This window comes from Pantherophis guttatus, chromosome 1 (genome assembly GCF_059756535.1).
Source record: "Pantherophis guttatus breed Tessera chromosome 1, ASM5975653v1, whole genome shotgun sequence".
Lineage (NCBI taxonomy): Eukaryota > Metazoa > Chordata > Lepidosauria > Squamata > Colubridae > Pantherophis > Pantherophis guttatus.
Window position 1 is genome coordinate 224,067,793 of NC_142063.1, and position 20,488 is coordinate 224,088,280.

The window sequence follows — 20,488 nt, forward strand, 5'->3', positions numbered from 1 at the left end:
CAACTTGCTGCAAGTTGCTGTGGCACAACTTGCCACAGCCAATTTTATGCGAGACAATTTAACAATTCAATTTAATTATTTAAAATAAATAAAAAAAATATTTAATTTTTGTCATTTACATTTCATTCTGTCCCTCCTTTCGCATGCTTTCTTTAATGATTCCATTCCACCATGTCTTTGATATTAGTGTAACTCTTGTCCCGCAGCAAGTTATCCTGCAGCAAGGTGGCCATGGGCGAGATGTCCCGTGGACGAGGTGAGTTGGCCGCGGTGAATTATCAGGGGAAAGGCAAAGTCTATTTAAGTTGGATCACTGGAACATGAATGGGTAAGGTCTACATTCCATCTTCACCCATGGTTTGAGGCTGCATATATACTTGGGCATAGTCAAGATGGCAATCATGTATTACAAACCTTGATTTTGCTATTATTAACAACCCAAAAAAGTAAAATCAGAGTCTTATTCACAAATATAAACGTGTAAGGCTATCATTTAATGTAAAAATTTCAATATAAAAATAGCATGCATGCAGAACCTAGTTATTTAAACCAATATTTTTTTTTTATTATCAATGAACAACTTTGAATATGTCTGTGTTCTTGTCCCATAATGCAACACAATATAATCTGGACCCATATATATATAGAGTCACCTAGTGACTAGCTAGACTTGTTTAAAGGAAGAAATCAGGTCCGATTTTTCAAAATGAAAAGGGTTATTGTTCGTATCCCACCTCATTGCCAACAATGAGAATAGTTACTTAAGCACGAGGAATGGTACATTGTTCAGTACGAAACAGAGGCCAAGTAATCATTGAAAAAAATGTAATTATTTTTAGATTATAATTAAATTAACAGGACATAAGAACCCTGTTTCAAAATACAAGATACAAATTTTTGAACAAGTAAAATCTCTAAGTATAATGTTTTAGTGTTTACAGACATAAAATGTAAAATAATATTCATATAGGAAAAGAATGTTGTAATCAGGCTGGCAGAGTTCCAGCTCTGGTCTTGAATATACGGTAATTATATTCCTGAACTATTAATATTTCAACATTTCTTAGAAAGAGAAATTGGCTGCTGGCAGAAGTTTTGTTACAGAAATACTGTAGGAATAGTTTGTAAACAGAAAACAACATTGTAGAGGCATACTTCATCAGGGATAAATAAGATTAAAGGTTTCTGAATAATATTGTAACATAAGATTTCATTTTTTTAAATACCCTGAACCTAAATATATTAAACGGAGGTACATTAGCATCAGTGGAACAGCAGCGAGATCTGTGCATGTGTACTTGGAGTAAGTCCCATTCATCTGGTGGAATTCAGTATTAGGTAAACAGAGATTAAGACAGGAACTTTACATTCGCACAATGTCATCAAAACAGGCACATCATTTAATACCAGAAAAAGAAAAAGGGCCTTAAATAGGAATGCACATTAGATATAAGATGCACTTTAATCTTTTGATAACAAACCCCTTCGTATTTTTCATGTATGAAGGATGTAAATGAATAGAGGATTTTTTTAAAAAAGGAACTTGCTATATTCTGTTCGGTTGTACCATTTCTCATTGACTTGTTCTGTTATAATTTAGAACATACTGTGTGTCTGATAATAATTGACAAAAATAAAGATGTATAGCAGCATAAACATTACTTTTTGGCACAACACAATAAAAAAAGTTAAGGCCCACAGTATAGAGAAAATTGAAATGTGCCAGTACCTTTAGAAAAAAAAATGTTTGAAGTTGTCAAACAACTTGTTTTGTTGCCAGAACCTTCGACTTAGACCTAATTTGTGTTTAGCTACCTGAATCTTTGAAGATGTTTCTGCAGATACACACTGCAGAAGTTTCATAAGTCATATAATTAATGCACCACCAACATCGCCAAAATTTATACTGGACTGTTTAAAAAACTGTTAATTTTTGCTTCATTACCATGTTTCCCCGAAAATAAGACCCTGTCTTATATTTTTTTGAACCCTGAAAAAGCGTTTGGACTTATTGCCATGTGCTCAAAAGCCCGATTGGGCTTATCAGGAGATGTTTTATTTTGGGGGAAACAGGGTATTAAGGCTCTGCCTCTGAGCCACAGGATCTAACAAGTAGAAAAACTATTTTATGAACGAGATATTTAAGCATTTCAGCTCAAATTTTGTTTAAAATGAAACCTACTGTATATATTAATTCATCATTCCTTTCAACTAGAAAGTTGTCTTACTGAATGTCAAATGAATGCATGGTCAATGGTATTATTTCTGACCCACTTGGGATCTCACTATTTGCCATTACGAGTCATTCATTTAAACAGCAGTATTCCCTATCGGTGTAGGTCCATTGTGTGCAACTCTGCTAAAGCACTGATAAAAACACCTCTACAGCCAGTTGTGTTCCTTAAGGACTTCAGTTAAACAACTCGGTCAGACCATTATTTGCAGTTCTAGGGTATGCTGCAGCTGCTGAAAGGGCTTCGGCTTTTCTTGGTCCTTTGTTTGTTTGGCCTAAGGTTGATGACGTCACCTCCGTTAAGCAAGTTGGAATTCTGTCCAGAATGACTTCCACCTGCCGTATTGAAAACACCTGTATAAAATTAAAGCACAAAAGAGAGTTGTAGGTATGGCAACTGGCAATCTTTTAACTGTATCAGATCTGTAACTGTACAATTAAAGCAGAGCTGAAAGCCTCAATAAGCCTATTTTAAAAATCAAAGTAAGAAATGCTTTATGGCGAGACTATATACGCAAGTTCAATATATCTGTAGAAGAGACAGTTCATAACACTATTTTTATCAGGTGCCTATCAAAGAAATAGCAAGCTGCTTTTAACCTCTTCATCAGTATTTTTGCCATTAGTTAGTGGAAATTACATCATTCTAAAATTCTGATAATATCAATGGAAAGTGAACTAAACCGAACTGAAAATGGTTAGCTTTAATTTATAAGTTATTAGGTGGCTTTGATACTGTGGCCAAAAACTAGTTTTACAAAAGTAAAATAGCTGTCTGCTTGCAGCACGCAACTGTATACATACCAATTCTATTACTGCTTGTGTGTACAACTTCTGGATCTTCCATTATTCGTTGCTTAAGTTTTTGAAGGTACTTCTCAGCCAAATATCTAAAAACTGTAGCATACAAAATATCAAGGCCTTTGGAAAATATGTATTTTTTATTAGTAAAGCCTACAGTTTCCTTATAAATTGAAAGTTATTTAATATGTTAAAAGTGGCAACAACAGTCTTCCTTATATAGGCTAGTAATGAATAAACACACACACACACATACACAGGTTGTTAAACGCACACAAGCTGTTAAGTTCAAGACAGAAAAATCTCTGATGAATACTGTTAGTAATTATATTGTTCATAGAATATTAATTATACAGCGGCAAAACCTGCATTTTGAATAGAACTTTGTTTCATTCATTATAATTATCTTATTTCCAGGTTGCAAACTTCAGTTCTCCAAATATTTTGGAGCAATCACTCTCAGCCCCTGCCAGTCTTACCCAGTCGAGAAAAACTGAAAATAGCTCCCCAGGAATTAAGCTTTTTCTAGCTTTTTCTTCAGCTTTGGAGTTTAAATTCAGCTTGTCATAAACAAATTGTTCATCTGTAATCTCAAAATTTTTTATCTATGGAAGTACAAAGTTGATGATTCAAGGACATTTTGTTCCCTCTCTAAAACATACCATTCCGGGAGCAACTGGGTAGTTTCTGAAAGCAAATTATATGATTTGGAGGTGGTTTCCAGGTCAAGAATTTGGAACTGCCAATCCACCCCCAGAAGGCATTCTTTAATGGAAAGTAGAATATTTTACATTTTCAAATAACAGAATTTTTCATTTTGTTCTGTGGCTAAGAGCAAGTTTAGTGTAGTAGTTAAAGCACCAGGCTAGAAACCAGAGACTGTGAGTTCTAGTCCCGCATTAGGCCCAAAGCCAGCAGCTGACTTTGGGCCAGTCACCTTCGCTCAGTTCCATGAAGAAGGCAATGGCAAATCACTTCCAAAAATGCTGCCAAGAAAACTGCAGGGACTTGTTCAGGTACTTGCCAGAAGTCAAGACTGACTTGAAGGCACCCAAATACACAAACTTTTGTACCTACACAAAATATACAGTCAAGGAACATATAAAATTTGAATTGGATTATAAACACAAATCCTACCCTCCATATGCAATTGCACAGACACCATAAAGAGTACCAGATGAAATCTAGTTGTCATAGAACTATATATTTTTTATTTTTTAAACCAAATTTTGAGCCAGTCATTTTCTTAGCCCAACCTACCTCACAGGGTTGTTGTGGGAAAAATAGAACATAGGAGTATTAGGTATGTTCACAGCTTTGAGCTGATTGACATACATAAATACATATATAAATAAGTGGGATAAAAATATAATAATAATAACAACAACAACAACAATGCCTATCCAGAGTCCTTGAGAAGTAAGCAACAGGTGGATGAAAAAAATCATACACAGTCTAAACATCTGGCTGATCTGCAATTAACAAATAATAATAATGTATCTCAAGATTGCAGCATTTCAGACTATCAACAAAAACTAAACTACCTCAAAGTTCGTCCATTTAAAAGAGGTTCTCTGAACTTAGAAAATCGGATTCTAGAGGCAAGTACTGAAAGAGACTTGTTGCTTCAATGAGAACCTGAATTATGCTACCGTAGCGCTTGAAAAAAAAAACTTAACCTAACCAAAACATTAAAAAGTCTATCTTACCTTCTGTTACATTTAAGTCTTCCTTTACAGATGCCCGGTAAAATCTTAATTTTAGTTTTTTTGCAAGTGCCTCTGCTTCTTCACTGTTTATTGGAAAGGAAAGCCTTGTTTTAGACATCAATTATTTTTCAGTAAAATAGAATGCATTAATGCAAACTGAACTGAGTTGATAATCTTCATTAGAGTAGATTTAAAAGGGCAGTTAAAAGATTCTTTTAGTAAAAAGATGAGAGAAAATATTAACATTGATTTAAAATGTTGCCTGCTGAAAGTTATAAAGAAAAAAACCCACAGTATTTGCTGTAAATATTAGTTTTTCATAATTTTAAATTGGTGAACCGATCAAAACTTGCTCATTGGGCAGTGAAAGTATGTGGTAAATAAATAAATATGAACTACATAAAAATAAAGCATCCATTGATATTGAAATATATATCAATTCCTGACTACACCAATGAATGAGTGTTGATAAAAAAAACCGATTCTGCACTTGTGAGAAAACACAAGGACTTAAGAAAAATTGGACTTACAATAAAGTCATATATCTTGCTTTTGCAAAAAGCAAGTCCTACGATATCCTCCTATTGCACTGTTCTTAAAATACTGCATTTGAAACTAAATTCTTTGATTTTTGCAACATTAGACCCAAACTATTTCCTGGAGTGCCAGATCCACGCTCAAGAAATGCCAATCAGTTTTGTTCATATCATGAAAAATCAATAGTGCAGAAAAGTGCAGGGAGGACTTTTGTGAGTTCATATGATTTGATGCAGGATGCCTTTTGATGTCTTTCCTTTGTATTCTTTCATTAAGACCTCCCATAGTGTTTACTTTTGGTTCTTGCAGTCTTTCTTGGCAAGAATTATATTTACAAGTAGATCACCTGTTTTGCTTGGCTGTTAACTTACGGTAACTTGACTTTTTAAATGTTTTGGAAAGGGTGGGGAGAGTTGCTACTGAATAGCATACAGATTAAGAATTGTCTACCTGCATATATAGGTATTCTGTAATAATGGCTTAATATGTACAGTATGTACATGTCTCTAACCTTAAAGATTCTAATTATCGTATTTTTCAGAGTATAAGACACTCGGGAGTATAAGACGCACCTTATTTTGGGGGAAGAAAATCAGGAAAAAAAAAATCTGCTTGAGAGGCTCTCCGTTTGAGAGGCTGCATTTGCAGCCTCCAAAAGCTCCAAAAGGGTGGGGGCCAGAGCTACATTCAGTGTATAAGGCACATCCAAATTTTCACCCTCTTTTAGGGGGGGGGAAACGTGTGTCTTATACTCTGAAAAATACGGTACCTCCATTTAGAGTTGACAAAAAGGTCTAAGAAAAGGGTCAAAAATATGGCTGGCCTTCTCTCCCTCAGGTTGGCTGCTCTACGTTTTGTCTGGTAGAATGGGGTTTTCTTCTGTTTCTCTTTGGGCTCTGCAGTAGGTAGTTTTGTTCCACAGTGGTCCTCAGACCCTCTCCATGTTGGGTCCTTGCTGGGTCCTCAGATCCTTTCACTCACAAATCTTACCTAGGCAATCCCTTCTTGAATCAGCAACTCTTCCACAGTGCATTTTTCTCCAGTCCATCTGAGGTAAATCAGCCAATGCTACTCTTTAGAAGAACAATCACCCTTCAATAACTCAAACTTTATCTACATCATCACCCACCAACCTGCATACCTCCTCCAGTTTTCTTCCACTCAAACATGATTCCCTTCCTAGAAGCTTGTTTTTTTAAAAAAGTCTCTACTTTCTTTGCCTATCAGCTGCCCCACTTTTGATCCTATAGAAAAATCTTCCTATGGGAATCTGAGTTATCTCTTACTCTCAGGTTCTACTGTACGTAGCAATTAAAATAAAGCAAGGTGTTCATTTAGATGCTTGTAGGGATAGATCAGACTCACCATGAAGCATGGGCTACAAGGGGCTACATTCGGAGTATAAGATGCATCCAGATTTTCACCCTCTTTTTTGGGGAGAAAAGGTGTGTCTTATACTCCGAAAAATACGGTATATGTCTCTTCTTAATATGAACTTTTATCTTTACCCAGATTTATCTTAAAACATTATTTGCAGCATAGCAATAAAACACGCCTGTTATCTAGTATGTAGTTTGTTCATACAAGTATCAAGGTGAATGTCTTTTAAAATTTATCAAGTATGCTTAAAAGATTTGTTTATTAGAATTTAATGAAAGCACCTACTTTTTTATACAAGAATAATCCAGGAGGTCAATCTTATTCTGAACAAGAACTGTGGGAATTTCTCCGACTTCAGATACAACTTTCTCTCTCCAGGTAGGAATTGCTTCAAAAGATTCCCTATCAACGGTTGAAAACACAAGCACACAAGCCTGGGCTCCTAAAACAATAATAAGAGAAAGAAATTTAATGCTCAGTGAAAGTTTCCCAAAAAATGGATAAATAATAAATAACCAGATAAATATGCTGGATAAATGCATTGATTTATGGAACTGATAAGGCATTATGATTCAAAAAAGTGTCCAGTGATCAGTATACAACAGAAAAATAACCAAAAGAACAACATAACCTTAAAACGTAACATATACTGGTAAATTTGAAATACAAAATATCAATTAAACACAATAACAACATTAACCAAGAGGGGGCTCCCCTCAACTGGACCTGAGTGCCTGGGGGATGCCTTGGAAAAAAGCCAGGTCTTTCTAAAGCCTAGCAGAGTTGGGGGCTGTCATATCTTGTTGAGTGGAGGGAAATCTTTCAAGAATACAAGGGCAGCCTCTGAAAAGGCACGCTTCCTAAATCCCTTGGGATGGCAAAGATTAAAGAGAGAACCTGGAGCAGGCCCACTCTATGGGAGTGTGTGAGGTGGGCAAATTATTATACAATTTAAGACACATTTATATAAGGTTGACTGCTCCCCCTTCTTTTGCAAATCCTCTGTGACTACAGCTGCAGTGTAGTTGCTGACTATCTTGAGGCAGTAAATCCACAAATGTAAAATAGCCATAACAAAATAACTCATAGTTAAGTAAAAAAGAAAGAAATGGAAAAGGAAAACTGGTGTCCCCAAAAAATGGGGGAAGGTATGGAAATCATGTGACATGTCCCAATTTTGTTTCTATTAGTATCCCAATCATTGTGGCCAATAAATTTAATTGCTTTGAATGGGACCTCCAGCCACTAAAAGTTTGCTCTTACTTATTAAGCAATAAAAAGAGCATTTTAAAAATTAGTTTTACAAATAGACGAACTAATAAATAGAGAAAGGCCACTCGCCTTATAAAACTCCCTGTGCTGAGGGAGATGAGTCTACAAACATGAAATATAAATCAATCAATCAATCAATCAATCAATCCTGGTTCTTAGGATCAATCCTTAATTTGTTTATACTACCACTTCCATGTAAGGAACCCCTTCTAGGAGATAGATACTTCAAGATGAACAATAAAACCTTAGTGCTTAGTATTATATGAGTTGGCCCTCCATTACATTTGATCCAGCTGCCCAACAGAATGAAAGGTAACCTGATATTCTGAAGCATTCTAATTGTATTCTGAGCAGCTTCTCTTGTACTGTGATCAGTAAGAAACCTGTGTACCTAATATCGCCCAATTTCCTACACCTTAATTCAGACTCTTTGCAGAGTTAGAATCCTTTCTGCAAAATCACACTTGAAGGGTATGCTAATATATTTCTGATCTCTAATTTAGTTGGAAGGGCAATTATTAAAATAGCTTTGAATTGACTTTGTAAAATAAAGCTTAATTTGATTAAGGAATTCTATTTTAAAAGCATAAGAATTTATTTAAATCTGAGAAGAAAGACATTATAACAGTAATGGAAACGTTTAATGTCTATAAAAAGGTAGCTAGGTTATGTATTACACAAGGATAGGCCATCTGTGGCATTCCAGACATTGCTGATTCCCAGTAACCCCAGGATACATGGCCAGTACTAAGCAATGCTCCTTTACATGTAAAGAGTATCAAGTTACATTTCTGAGTCTTCGGATTATTTAGCAGTTCATAATCATCCTACATTTCAGAGGGAAAAGTTCAAACTGATTTTCATCAAAATAATGATTTGAAAAATTGAGATAAATCTATATTAGCTAATAATTTACCAGTGCAATCTTACATATAAACACTCAGAAGTAAGTTCCGTTATATCTCTCAGATAAGTAGATGTAAGACTGTATCCTAAATCTATTTTCAAGAGATAACAAAAAAAACTAACTTTTAATATCCCTAAAATGGAATCACTATACTGTTTATGAATCACCGCTCAGAGTCCCTATGCAAGGGAGATGGGCAGTTTTTAAATTTGATAAATGAATAAATAAAATTATATTTGGACTGTGGCAAGATTCGGAACCAATATCAAACATATGATTTTGGTAGCCACATGTGAGACTGACGCTAGATATTGAAGAAAAGCGAAAGATTTGTATGAGTGACTCAAGGAGGGTTGCAATGAAGGTGGTAAATAAGTTAAAGTTACTGGAATCTGGTACAAGCTTGCTGTGGGAAATACAGAAATAACTTGAGGACTAGGAATATAGGTGCCAGCACCTGAAATTAGCCAGAGGCAGAACAGAAGAGGATGAAGGGATGGGATGGGATGGGATGAAGAGATTTTTATCAGAAAGCAGAGAGCCTATGAGGAAATCTCAATAGAGTTGTGAAAAAAATGAATCTCGGCTTAGAAAAGTATATAAGGAGTTGTGAGGGCAAGCACAGACATGCAGACTTAGCTTGATGTAAATGAGGTCTAACCAAATAGAGAGGAAACGTGAAAAAAATGTTTAGGACAAAGAAAAGAACGTGGGAAGCAATCTGAAGAAATAAAAAAGAGGCAGAGATTTAAAAGGAGACAAAAAGGCTAGTAAAGTTCATAATCATCCTATATTTCAGAGGAAAAAGTTCAAACTGCTTCAAAAACATTTCAAAATGTTACTTGTGAATCAAGCATGTTACTTGAGACGTAGAGAAGCTGAGTGATCTCATTCCTAGTGAGTTCAATAGTTACTGTCATGTAAAGTTATTCTTGACTGTGTGTAGATATATATAGTTACTCTTTCATGCAAATGGCAAAACACAGTTTTGGCTCTGAACTCAAGAAAGGAAAAGTGTTTTTTGTCTATTTATTACTAGAAGAGACTTGGGACTTGTTGGATTTAGTGGGTGGAAGAAACGTCCCTCAGATTAGAGCCTCCTGCTGGTGGAAGAGTCATCCAGGTCTCTGGTTAAAGAACTAGAAATGAAATTGCTGGGGCTTGTTATGATTATTACCGTGTTTCCCCGAAAATAAGACCCTGTCTTATATTTTTTTGAACCCTGAAATAAGCGCTTGGCCTTATTGCCATGCGCTCAAAAGCCCAATTGGGCTTATTATCAGGGGATGTCTTATTTTGGGGAAAACAGGGTATTATTTAAAAATCATGTTACTAGGATTTAAATTTACCACAAGCCAGAGTCTTTACATTAACAGGGTTTTATTCTTACCTCTATAATAAGCTTTAGTAATTGCATCAAATTCTTCTTGACCCGCTGTATCCCATAGCATTAACCGGACATCTTCATCATTGACTCTAAAAATATAATATATTCTTATCAATAAGCATATTAAAAAGAACAAGGAACTTGTAACCTAAAAAAAGTACTTAGCAAAATGGCTTTCAGTAATCCCATTGTTTTTCAAGCAGATTTAAATTTCCACCGATATGGACTCATGCATGCCAGAGTATCTCATTTTTCTAATTCTTTTAGCTACAGACATACTGTTTCTGAAGGGTATGACACAAAAGACTGCATTAATTGAGAAACAACTGGCAAAAAATTAGGAGGACTAACTATACTACGGTAGTAGGAGTGGGTTTGGAGGCAAATTACTTGGAACCTAACTCCAAAACTGAAACTTGTTTAACTGTATCTAAGTAGACCATGTCCTTTTCTTTCTCTCTGCTTTGAGAGAAAATAAAACTACGTTGTGAACTGAAATAAATTAGACAGTTTTTTAAAAATTCCATTTATTTATATTGGACTCTTCATGTTCTATACAAATCACTGTCATTCACTGTTATAAATGTTTATAACTCTTTGTCACATTTATAATATTGCAACTCCATCTTGCCACTACTGGTAAAATAGCTTTTTTTCCCTTCTAACAGACTATAAGCAATGTTGGATTTATTATTCAGATTAGTAATTCTGGAACTTCTGCAGACAGACTGCAAAATACAGTTAATATAGATGCCTCATGTTCTCATTTATGCAAAAGGCTTTTTCCGAAAAGCACTTATAAATATACCGAATTCAGTTCTAAAATTGAGTAAATAATAATGCTCCCATCTGCTAGATACGTACTGCATTTCTCTTTCCAAGAAATCAACTCCAATTGTTTTTTTATAGTCTTTTGTAAAAATTCCTTTGCAATATCTCTGGATCATACTAGATTTCCCAACAGCTCCATTTCCAACCACAACCACCTTGATGGCCACCTCCAAATCTTCTTCCAGCATTTTGCCCAGTCAGAAAGTTGTAATTTGTTTCTCAATCTAATATAGATCTCTGAATTCTCTACCTGAAAAAAGGGAAGAGAATAATAATAGTTTCTTTCATTACAAAAGTAAAAATACACATTTTGACTTCTAATTCTCTCATGGGTTTACAATAAGTCTGTGGAGCTTCAATATTAAACTGAAACATCTAAACCAATTAAATTATCTCTGTGATGGATGGGGAATAAATCATGAGGATAAAAACAGTTACCAGATCACGTTCATGCCACGGTTCGAATGAAAGGAGCAACCCAAGGAAACAGTTGTGTATATATATTTATTATAAGCTCAGTTGAAGCCAATGGGTGTTGCTATTGAATAAACAAGGATTATATTGCATGCTAATGCTTCACTGTCTTCTCTTGTCTGTTCTATTAATCTTATGCCTGATATAACTATTACTTTGTCCATGTTAACCGCTATATCTGTAATAATTATGTATAATTTTGCCATGGTTATAAATTAAGAAAATCCAAAGAATTTGCTACCAACATTCACATATACATACCAGGGGTGAAATCCAGCAGGTTCTGACAGGTTCTGGAGAACCGGTAGTGGAAATTTTGAGTAGTTTAGAGAACTGGCAAATGCCACCTCTGGCTGGCCCCAGAGTAGGGTGGAAATGGAGATTTTGCAATATCCTTCCCCCAGGAGTGGGGAGGGAATGGGGATTTTGCAGTATCCTTCCCCTGCCACCCCCCCATGCCCACAGAACTGGTAGTAAAAAAAATTGGATTTCACCACTGATACATACCACCTTTGCATTCTACACTTTGTATCACATTACAACACATTTCTATGTGTATGGATCCACACTTTAACTTTAGTGGGACTTTCTCCCCCAGGATCTTCATATATAGAATGTATTGCACAACAGTGTTAATGTAGCATATACATTCGTCTCAATACTTTGCTATTAGCATACATTATGCAATAACTTAGACAAACTTAGATAAATCACAGAGAAACAAAAATAGTATTAATTTAAAATTATTAGATGATGCTCACAAATACATGTCACCATCTTACAAGAAATTAATTTATTTTTATATTACTAAATGTGTACAGCAAGTATTTTGTAAACCAGCCTAGCTTTAAAGTGTTCTTTTAAAATAAAAGTTGCAGGATTAGTTCTGGTAAAATAGACAGAATGCTTTGTGTGTCTCTCTGTGTGTGTGTGTCTGTATGTGTATGTAGATACACACACATACACTCATATATATTTTAGGGGCAAGATTTACGGTTTCTAAGTATGGACTGGGGATACAATGGCAGAATATGAAGCAGGCATATGCAGATATGAAAGAGTCAAAGAGCACTGATGTTGTTCCCTAATTTGGTAATGAAATGTTTGCAAGAAAACAACCAAGCTCAGAGAGCACCAAGGTTGCCACAGAGTCAAAACTGTCTGTATTTTCCTGAATTGAGGAAAGAGAGATATATCAACAGTCTATACTGAGTATCCGAAATTGACTATTGGCAATGAGGAGGAGCATATACCGGATATGCCGTACTGATATGCTGAAATAAACAGGACCAATTTTAACAGGCATAAGGGCACAATAACTCACTACTGTCAGCATCAAAATGACCTTCCCACCATCACAATTCCAATATAAATGGTAACAACAAAAATTTAAATTGCAAGAAACTTTGTTTTGGACAGCCTTACAACAAGCATTATTACATAAATGTTGGCTCCTCCACCTTATGGATAGGTAGATCTATCAATCTATGTATGTGTTTTCTTCTATACTGTGTAACAGTACTGCAGAAAAAAATGAGTTAAAGAACTGAAGCAAAATAAAATTTTAATGGACTCAGCAAGACTCCAAAAATTTAAAACGAGGGTTACAATTATAGGTAGTCCTGGATTTAACGACCACAACTGAGTCCAAAATTTCTGTTGCTAAGGCAGTTAGGTGAGTTGCATCTCATTTTATGACTTTTTGTCACAGTTATTAAGTGAATCATGGAGTTATTAAGTGGATCTGGCTCCCCCATTGCCTTTGTTCGTCAGAAGTCAGCTAGGAGTTTGCAAATAATGATCACATGAGCCCAGGGCACTCCAACTGTAACTGTCATAAGTACATGCCAGTTGCCAGGTGCTCTAATTCTGATCATGTGACCATGGGGAAACTGCAAGGGTCATAAGTGTAAGTACCGGTCATGAGTCACTTTTTTCACTGCCATTATAATTTCGGACAATCACTAAACAAATGGCTGTAAGTCAAGGACTACCCGTATCATTTTGATAAGTGTTTTGCATTTCATGCTTACATTTTACAAATGAGCACAGTGCCTGCCAAAGTTTAAACATTTTCCAGGCACTCCCAAGTTCTATAATAGTGGTTTTTTTTTTCTTAAAATACATCTAGGATTACTTCAGATGTCTGTCCACACTAACCGCCTTCTCTCTATAGATTTATCCTCATTCTGTTCGTTATGATTTGTAGCCTTTTTTCCTTCCCTGCCCTTTGCAGCATTCTTCACCTTTAATCCCATGAATCAAGTGTGCGCTTCTGTATCATTGCAGCAACTGGAAAATAGCTCCTTCTCATATAACCCATTTTTTCTGTTCTGGAAAAGATTCTTTTATGCTACAGTATTTCTTCCTCCTACTCATTAAGAAAGCCGTATTAAGGGTTTGACTTAGTAAATCTTGCTCATAAATCTTCAACAGCATTTCCCCTTTATATTTACTGAGTAGGTGATAGGGTTCCCAGGTCTGCTTCCAAAAAATAGCGGACAAGCGGGGGGGGGGGGCGGGGCGGTTAAGTAATAAAAAAATTTAAAATTTTTTTACAATTAAATTATATATTTTCTTACAAACATTTTAACACGTATTAAAATAATCACTTCAAAACTTTACTTAAAATTCAAAACATCAAATATATTATAATAATATGTAAAATGTTAAATTACATTTTAATTTCATCATAAAGCTTTTGAATAAAAAAAATGTCCATTATTTTGTGAAAAAAAATAGTGAACATAATGTGAAAAAAACGGACTGTCCGCTCAAATAGTGGACACCTGGCAACATTAGTAGGTGAATCCAACCAAAATGTTTTTAACCTCTTCCATATAGAAAGTTTTCCATTATACCAAAAATTTCAAAGATTGGTATATGGATGGTCCTTGCTTACTGACCAATCATTCAGCTACAGCACTTGAACTAGTGATAGTTACAACTGTCCTTCAAGTTCTGACCATAGCAGCATCCCACAATCATGTGTTTGTGATTTGCAGCCTTCCCTGCTGGCCTCCAACAAGCAAAGTCAATGGGGAAACTGGCAAGAATTCAGAAGTTGCAATTACATGAGCAATTACAACCTATGCACTCCACACTTAATAACGGTAACTGAGGACTGCTGTTGCAAAATATTTCAAGGTTCAGCAGATTTCCAAAGAGTCTTTATAAGTTTTATTTGCACTGAATTAGTACCTGAGAAACACTGGGCCACTTAGTTCTATCTTGGTAACCGTGTAGTAGAATACATGGCGTACAATATAAATGGCTAGACCATGACATCCTCCTCCAAGAAATACCTTTCTTGTAGCAATGATTACATAACACTTGTGGTACAGAACTATAGAAAAAAAGCAATTATTTCACCACTTGCAATCACAGAAAATAAATGGTGAACCATTCTGTACATTTCAGTTTGCCTCTAAATGTCCACATAAACCCTTACATGCTACTATGTGTGTAGTAAATCATACCTCTCGAGATAAGAGAAAACAATCCCTACCACAACAAAGATATACATGCCTGTCATCATATGGGCAACCTTTCCCAGCAGATGTCTTGAACTAACAGTCCCCATAACCCCAAATCCAGCACATTTGAAAGCCACAAAACAGGGAAAGGTTCAGCTCCTTTACTATAAAAATTGTAAACTTACACATCTACTAAATGATTCCCCACCCCCACCCGCAAATCAAGCATTCCCTCCCCAAAATTTCAGCAATGCAGAAAATCAAAATTAATTAAAAACACAGCACGGGAATATTGGTGAACCACCAGAAAGAAGATCACGAAAAGTAGACAGAAGAAGAAGAATAAACAAGCCCAGCCCCCAGTCTCAGAATCTGGGCGGAGGATTTTGGACCAGTCTCAGCCCAGAGTTTTCTTCTTCTGTGGGGGAAAAGGAAAGGAGTTCCCTCTGGGTATCCCCCGTCTGAAAGGGCGGGATGCAAATCTAAGAAACGCAGCAACTAATGTCCGCAGCCTCTGTATGCTAAATGTAACGATCTCCAAATAGGAGTTCGTAGATCGGGCAAGCCAGAGGAACTCCTCTGTTAGGGATCAAAGCCAGAGAGAAATCTTGCAGCTGTGATCGCGCAAAAGGGAGCGCGGGCGTGGAGAAGTCCGGGGGAACCCAGTTCCCAACCAGAGATTCCACAACCCAATCCGAGGGGCGCAGCATCTTCGCCGCCTCCACCCTAGCACCACACAGAAACCCTTCTGTGTTTGTGTGTGTGTGTGTTTTGTGTGTGTGTGCAGCACCACGTAGCCCAGCTCGTCCGCCCAGGCCGATCCCTGCACGTCCTGCCATCCCCCAGCCCGAGGATCCTCCCCGCGCGCCCGATCCCAGACGCAGCGCCCACGAACCCCGGGCGGTCTCCGGCCGGCTCCCCACGAAATCGGCGCGCGGAGAAAGAATGAGCGTCCCCCCCCCCCCCACAGGGTTAGGAGAAGCCCGCCGGTCCCGCCAGCCCAACCCGGACGCGCATCGCCCGCTCTTCCCGCGGGACACTCACACGGCCGGAAACGCCGTCAGGGCCGCGGCGGGACTCGCTCGGGAAAGCGCCCTTCTCCGCCGCGTCTGTTTTCCCGAATGGGGACAGACGCTTCTCCAGCCAGCCTCGCCTGCCGCCCTCCGCCTCCGCCGCCTCGCCTCAGCGGGGGCGGGACCAGCCTCCCTGGCCGGGTTAGAAGTCTGGGGGAGGAGGAGGAGGAGGAGGTGGAGGGAGGAAGAGCTTCCCGCTTTGGAAGGCCCGCAGGATCTCGCCGGCTTTGCCTTCCTTGCGGTGGCACGAAGGGGCTGAACCTCCCGAAGGTAAAAGCAAAGGGAGCCCTTGAGATGCCTTGTCGGTCCTCGATGTAAACTCCGAGCTACCTTCCGAAAGCGCTTGGCGGGGAGTGAAGTTCCCTGATTTTGGTAGACTTGCGAGTTGACGAGCTCAGAAGCCCCGAGTAGTTTAGCAAACAAAACTGATGGTCATTTTAGGCTGCGGAACCTCTCTGGATACTTAATGGCTCGAAGCTACTTGTGATGTTAATCAAGGGAATCTCCTCATACAGCAAATATGGTTGGCTTCGTGTGTGTGTGTGTGTGTGTGTGTGTGTGTGTGTAATACACATGCATACATATGTATGTATATGCATATACACATGTATACCCATATACATACTTTTCCCATGTAACTTACACGGGAAAAGACCCGAATACACCAAAACTTGCATACACATGTATATGTATATACACCAAAACTTGCATACACATGTATATGTATATACATACAGATACATATTTATATAGATGTACGTATATGTGTGTGTATATATCTTGATGTATATACATCTAGTCCTTGACTTACAGCCACAATTGAGCCCAAATTTTTTCTTGCTAAGCGAGACCGTTGTTAAGTGAGTTTGGTCCCATCTTACAACTTTTCTTGCCACAGTTGTTAAGTGAGTTGCTGCAGTTAAGGTAGTAATACGGTTGTAAAGTGAATCTGGCTTCCATATTACTTGTCAGAAGGTCGCAAAAGGGGATCGATCACATGACTCTGCAACCGTCATAAATATTAGTCAGTTGCTAAGCATCTGAATTTTGATCATGTGACCATGGGGATGATTCAGAGGTCATAAGTGTGAAAAATGGTCATAGATAACTTTTTTCAGTGCTGTTGTAACTTCAGTCATTAAATGAACTGTTGTAAGTCAAGGACTACCTGTATGTTTATGTGTATATATGTATATATACATATACAGTAGTGGCCAAAATTGTGGAAACCTTTTGGGCAAAGTGTATTTTTGAGGTTTGATAACCACTTTTTTTTTGGAGTTTTAAGATAATAATATTCCATCGCTGGAATGGCCTGGGAATAGACCTTAACCCAATTGAAAATCTATGGAGCCAACTAAAGAAACTTGTTAGTCAGAAGCAACCCAGCAATAAAACCCAGTTAATAGAAGCAATCATTCAATCTTGGTTTCACATTATAACAGCTGCAGAACTAAAAGACATGGTTCACTCCATGAGAAGATGTTGCAAGGCCGTAATTCATGCTAAAGGTTACCCAATTAAGTATCGACTGACGTGATCATTTTTGTATATCTCATTTTTTTCTGTGTTTCACTTTTCTTCTTTATACTGTAACTGCTATTCTAATAGCAAATCCTTCATAAAAGTTACTGCATTACATTCTTGATTAAATTATCTTTCCATTGATATATAATTTTATGGTACTACTCCCCCCCCAAAAAAAAAGTGGTGTTATTAGCTAGTTTTAGAAAATACACTTTTCCCAAAAGGTTTCCACAATTTTAGCCAGTACTGTAGTATTTGCTATTTAGGTATACATATATGCATACATATCACTATATATATACATATCACTATATAGACATATGTAGCCATGATAGAAATAAATCAGAATGAATATACATATATCCTCATAAGATAGGAATGTATCATAAATAAATGAATACTCCCCTGTATCAGAGGAAACTTTTGGTATAGCTTCAGACTGTAGTTTATCTAAACAATTCAGCTGAAAAATAATTTGGAAACCACAAAAAACACATGTGAGGCAGCACTCCGTACTTCATCCTTGAATTGGTTTCCTCAGCAATGACCTTGGGAAATTGGAAAGCAAAACTAAAGATAATTTTGTTTTTCCTTTGCCTGTCTCCAACAAGATCTGTCTGACTAGTTAGGCGCCACTCTGGTTTTCTTCTATTAGATAATGCTATTCTCAGGACTCTCAAAAAGTCCACTCTCTGGAGCAACCCTTAGTATCCCCTAAGATCCGGATGCCTCCCACCCACCACCATTGGTTCAGAAGAGCCTCTTCACCCAGGCCTTTGGTGAGGGAGAGCCCTCCCTTCATCCTATTTGCCATCTTTTTTTCTTTTATTATTTCATTTTTAGTTTCTTTGTTTAATTGTTGTGAACTGCCCAAAGTCATTGGGAGTTTGGTGGCATACAGGTAATCCTCAATTTACAACCAGTCATTTAACTACTGAACTTATTACCGGCCTGCAAAAGCTACTTCCAGTTCCAAAGTTATGGTGCCTGCCCCATACACACATACAGACACACCAGTTACATGGCTGCATTTTGGATACTCTCCAACCAGTCTGCATTTGCAGCTGTTTGCAGCACCTATGGTTGCGTGACTGCAATCGGTAACAATTTTTTTCCAGAAATCAGCATATGCTTTTAGTTCCCGAAAAAATATGCCCTATAGGGGACATTGGTTTCATATCATGATCACAATTTATGAGCATAATTGCCAGGCTCAATTATGGTCATAAGTTGAGGACTACCTATACAAATTTAATAAATTATCATTAACATCATAATCTTCAGCCAATTTTTCTATGTTACTAGATACAGATTGTTCAAAAAGAAAAAAAAGCTCACAAGTGTTGCTTTAATTAGCTTGAATCTCCAGTTGCTTAAGAGGACGTGACAAATAACAGAAAGGAACATATATCAGGCTATTCAATTGTTGGTCATCATGAATTCAGGAGGAATTTGCTTTCAATATGATAAAGCCTAAACACAATTTTCTATATGATTTTATACACACGTACTTGAGATATCCCACTGAAACTGAACTGGGAGTTTAAATAAACATGCAAGAGAATCACTAAAACCAAGATGATAACAGCAGATTAATCCCAAACAAAACATCAGACAACATGCTTAGTTTCTTATATTTATAATTGCAGTAGTTGGAAATCATTTCATCTCAGTTTAAACATCATAATGGTTTGTTTAATCACAACCAAAGGAAGGCTCAAGCACACAGCAGATCGGTACAATACTGTATTATCTTACTTTTGGATGGATCCATTTCATTTTCTCATTGTTAGATTTTACAGCACCTAAGTTTAATGCCACACAGATTAATGACAACTCTATAAAACATTTATTCTACATATTTGTAGGAATTTAGATGATTCTTAGATTGGAATGGGTAATAATTAGGTACTTCTAATGTGTGTGTGTGTATATGTGTGTGGGGGCAGTTATGCTCCTTGGTTTGTTCCAATTCTATGTAGTGCCTGAATATTCATAAAGAATTCAAATAGTAAAATATATCTCATGTTCTTTATCCCAAGGTCTCCAGAACTCATGATTAAAAAGAAACTATTTTCTTTCCCTATAACTTTACCCTGTTGTATCCTTAGATAGCTGGAAGTGAGGAAAAGCCCATTGCTTGTTGAAACTGAAAGAAGAAAGTACAGAAGGTGATTTGCTATTTAAATAAATTTTTAAAAACCATAATATAATGTCAATAGACAATACCAACTCAGTGTAAATAAGTTGAAAAGAAGTAACAGCTTTTTATCTACTTTGACTCAAACATTCACAGAGAAGGTGTTTGTATCCGCAACTTGGGAGGACTGACAGATTTAGCAAAATATTAAAATGCAGCGATATTACATTGACCACATAGGTAGAACTACAAATTTCCCAGCTGCAACAGATAGCAGTGAAAGCTGGACCATTAGAAGGGATGACAGAATTAATGTCTTTAAATTATGTTGAGAGATGCCTTGGCTCACAAAATAACAGTTTGAAGGGACCTTGGAAGCCTAATGAGCTCAAGCAGGAGACCTCCTTTGGGATAGATAAAATTAGATAAAACAAGGTCAGGCAGATCCCCATAAGCACTAAATTTTTTGATATTTTGGACACACAGCGCCTAGACAAGCCTCGCTGGAGACATCCTTGATGCCTGGAAGAAAAAAAGGCAACCAAGAAAAGGTCAACAAAACTGGGTTCATACAACCCACAATAACATGTAACAGTTTACACTGACTCAAGGAAACAATTAATGAATTGTTGTAAAATCCTGGTGAAATGGTGTGCGGGCAACACTGGCCTCCATCTACTTTTGTAACAGTAGTTGCAAGTAAGAGAATTATCTGAACCACAACAAACACATATCAAACCA

The 20,488-nt window shown here is 37.0% G+C and overlaps 1 protein-coding gene across 3 annotated transcripts; it reads right to left on the reverse strand.

Moving 5' to 3' along the window:
- Nucleotides 1–475: 475 nt before the first annotated feature.
- On the reverse strand, nt 476–16,545 carry RAB23 (RAB23, member RAS oncogene family). 3 transcript variants are annotated; one of them, XM_060689218.2, is made up of 7 exons: nt 16,052–16,545; nt 11,091–11,307; nt 10,230–10,315; nt 6,946–7,102; nt 4,744–4,826; nt 3,038–3,130; nt 476–2,587 (listed from the first exon to the last, which is right to left on the reverse strand). In XM_060689218.2, exons 2-7 carry the CDS (start codon nt 11,243–11,245, stop codon nt 2,448–2,450), a joined length of 714 nt encoding a protein of 237 aa, XP_060545201.2. In that variant the 5' UTR covers nt 11,246–11,307; nt 16,052–16,545; the 3' UTR covers nt 476–2,447. The 3 variants fall into 3 exon arrangements, with proteins under 3 accessions (XP_060545201.2, XP_060545202.2, XP_060545203.2); XM_060689219.2 differs by having other exon boundaries at nt 14,733–16,063; XM_060689220.2 differs by having other exon boundaries at nt 15,903–16,060.
- Nucleotides 16,546–20,488: the final 3,943 nt, after the last annotated feature.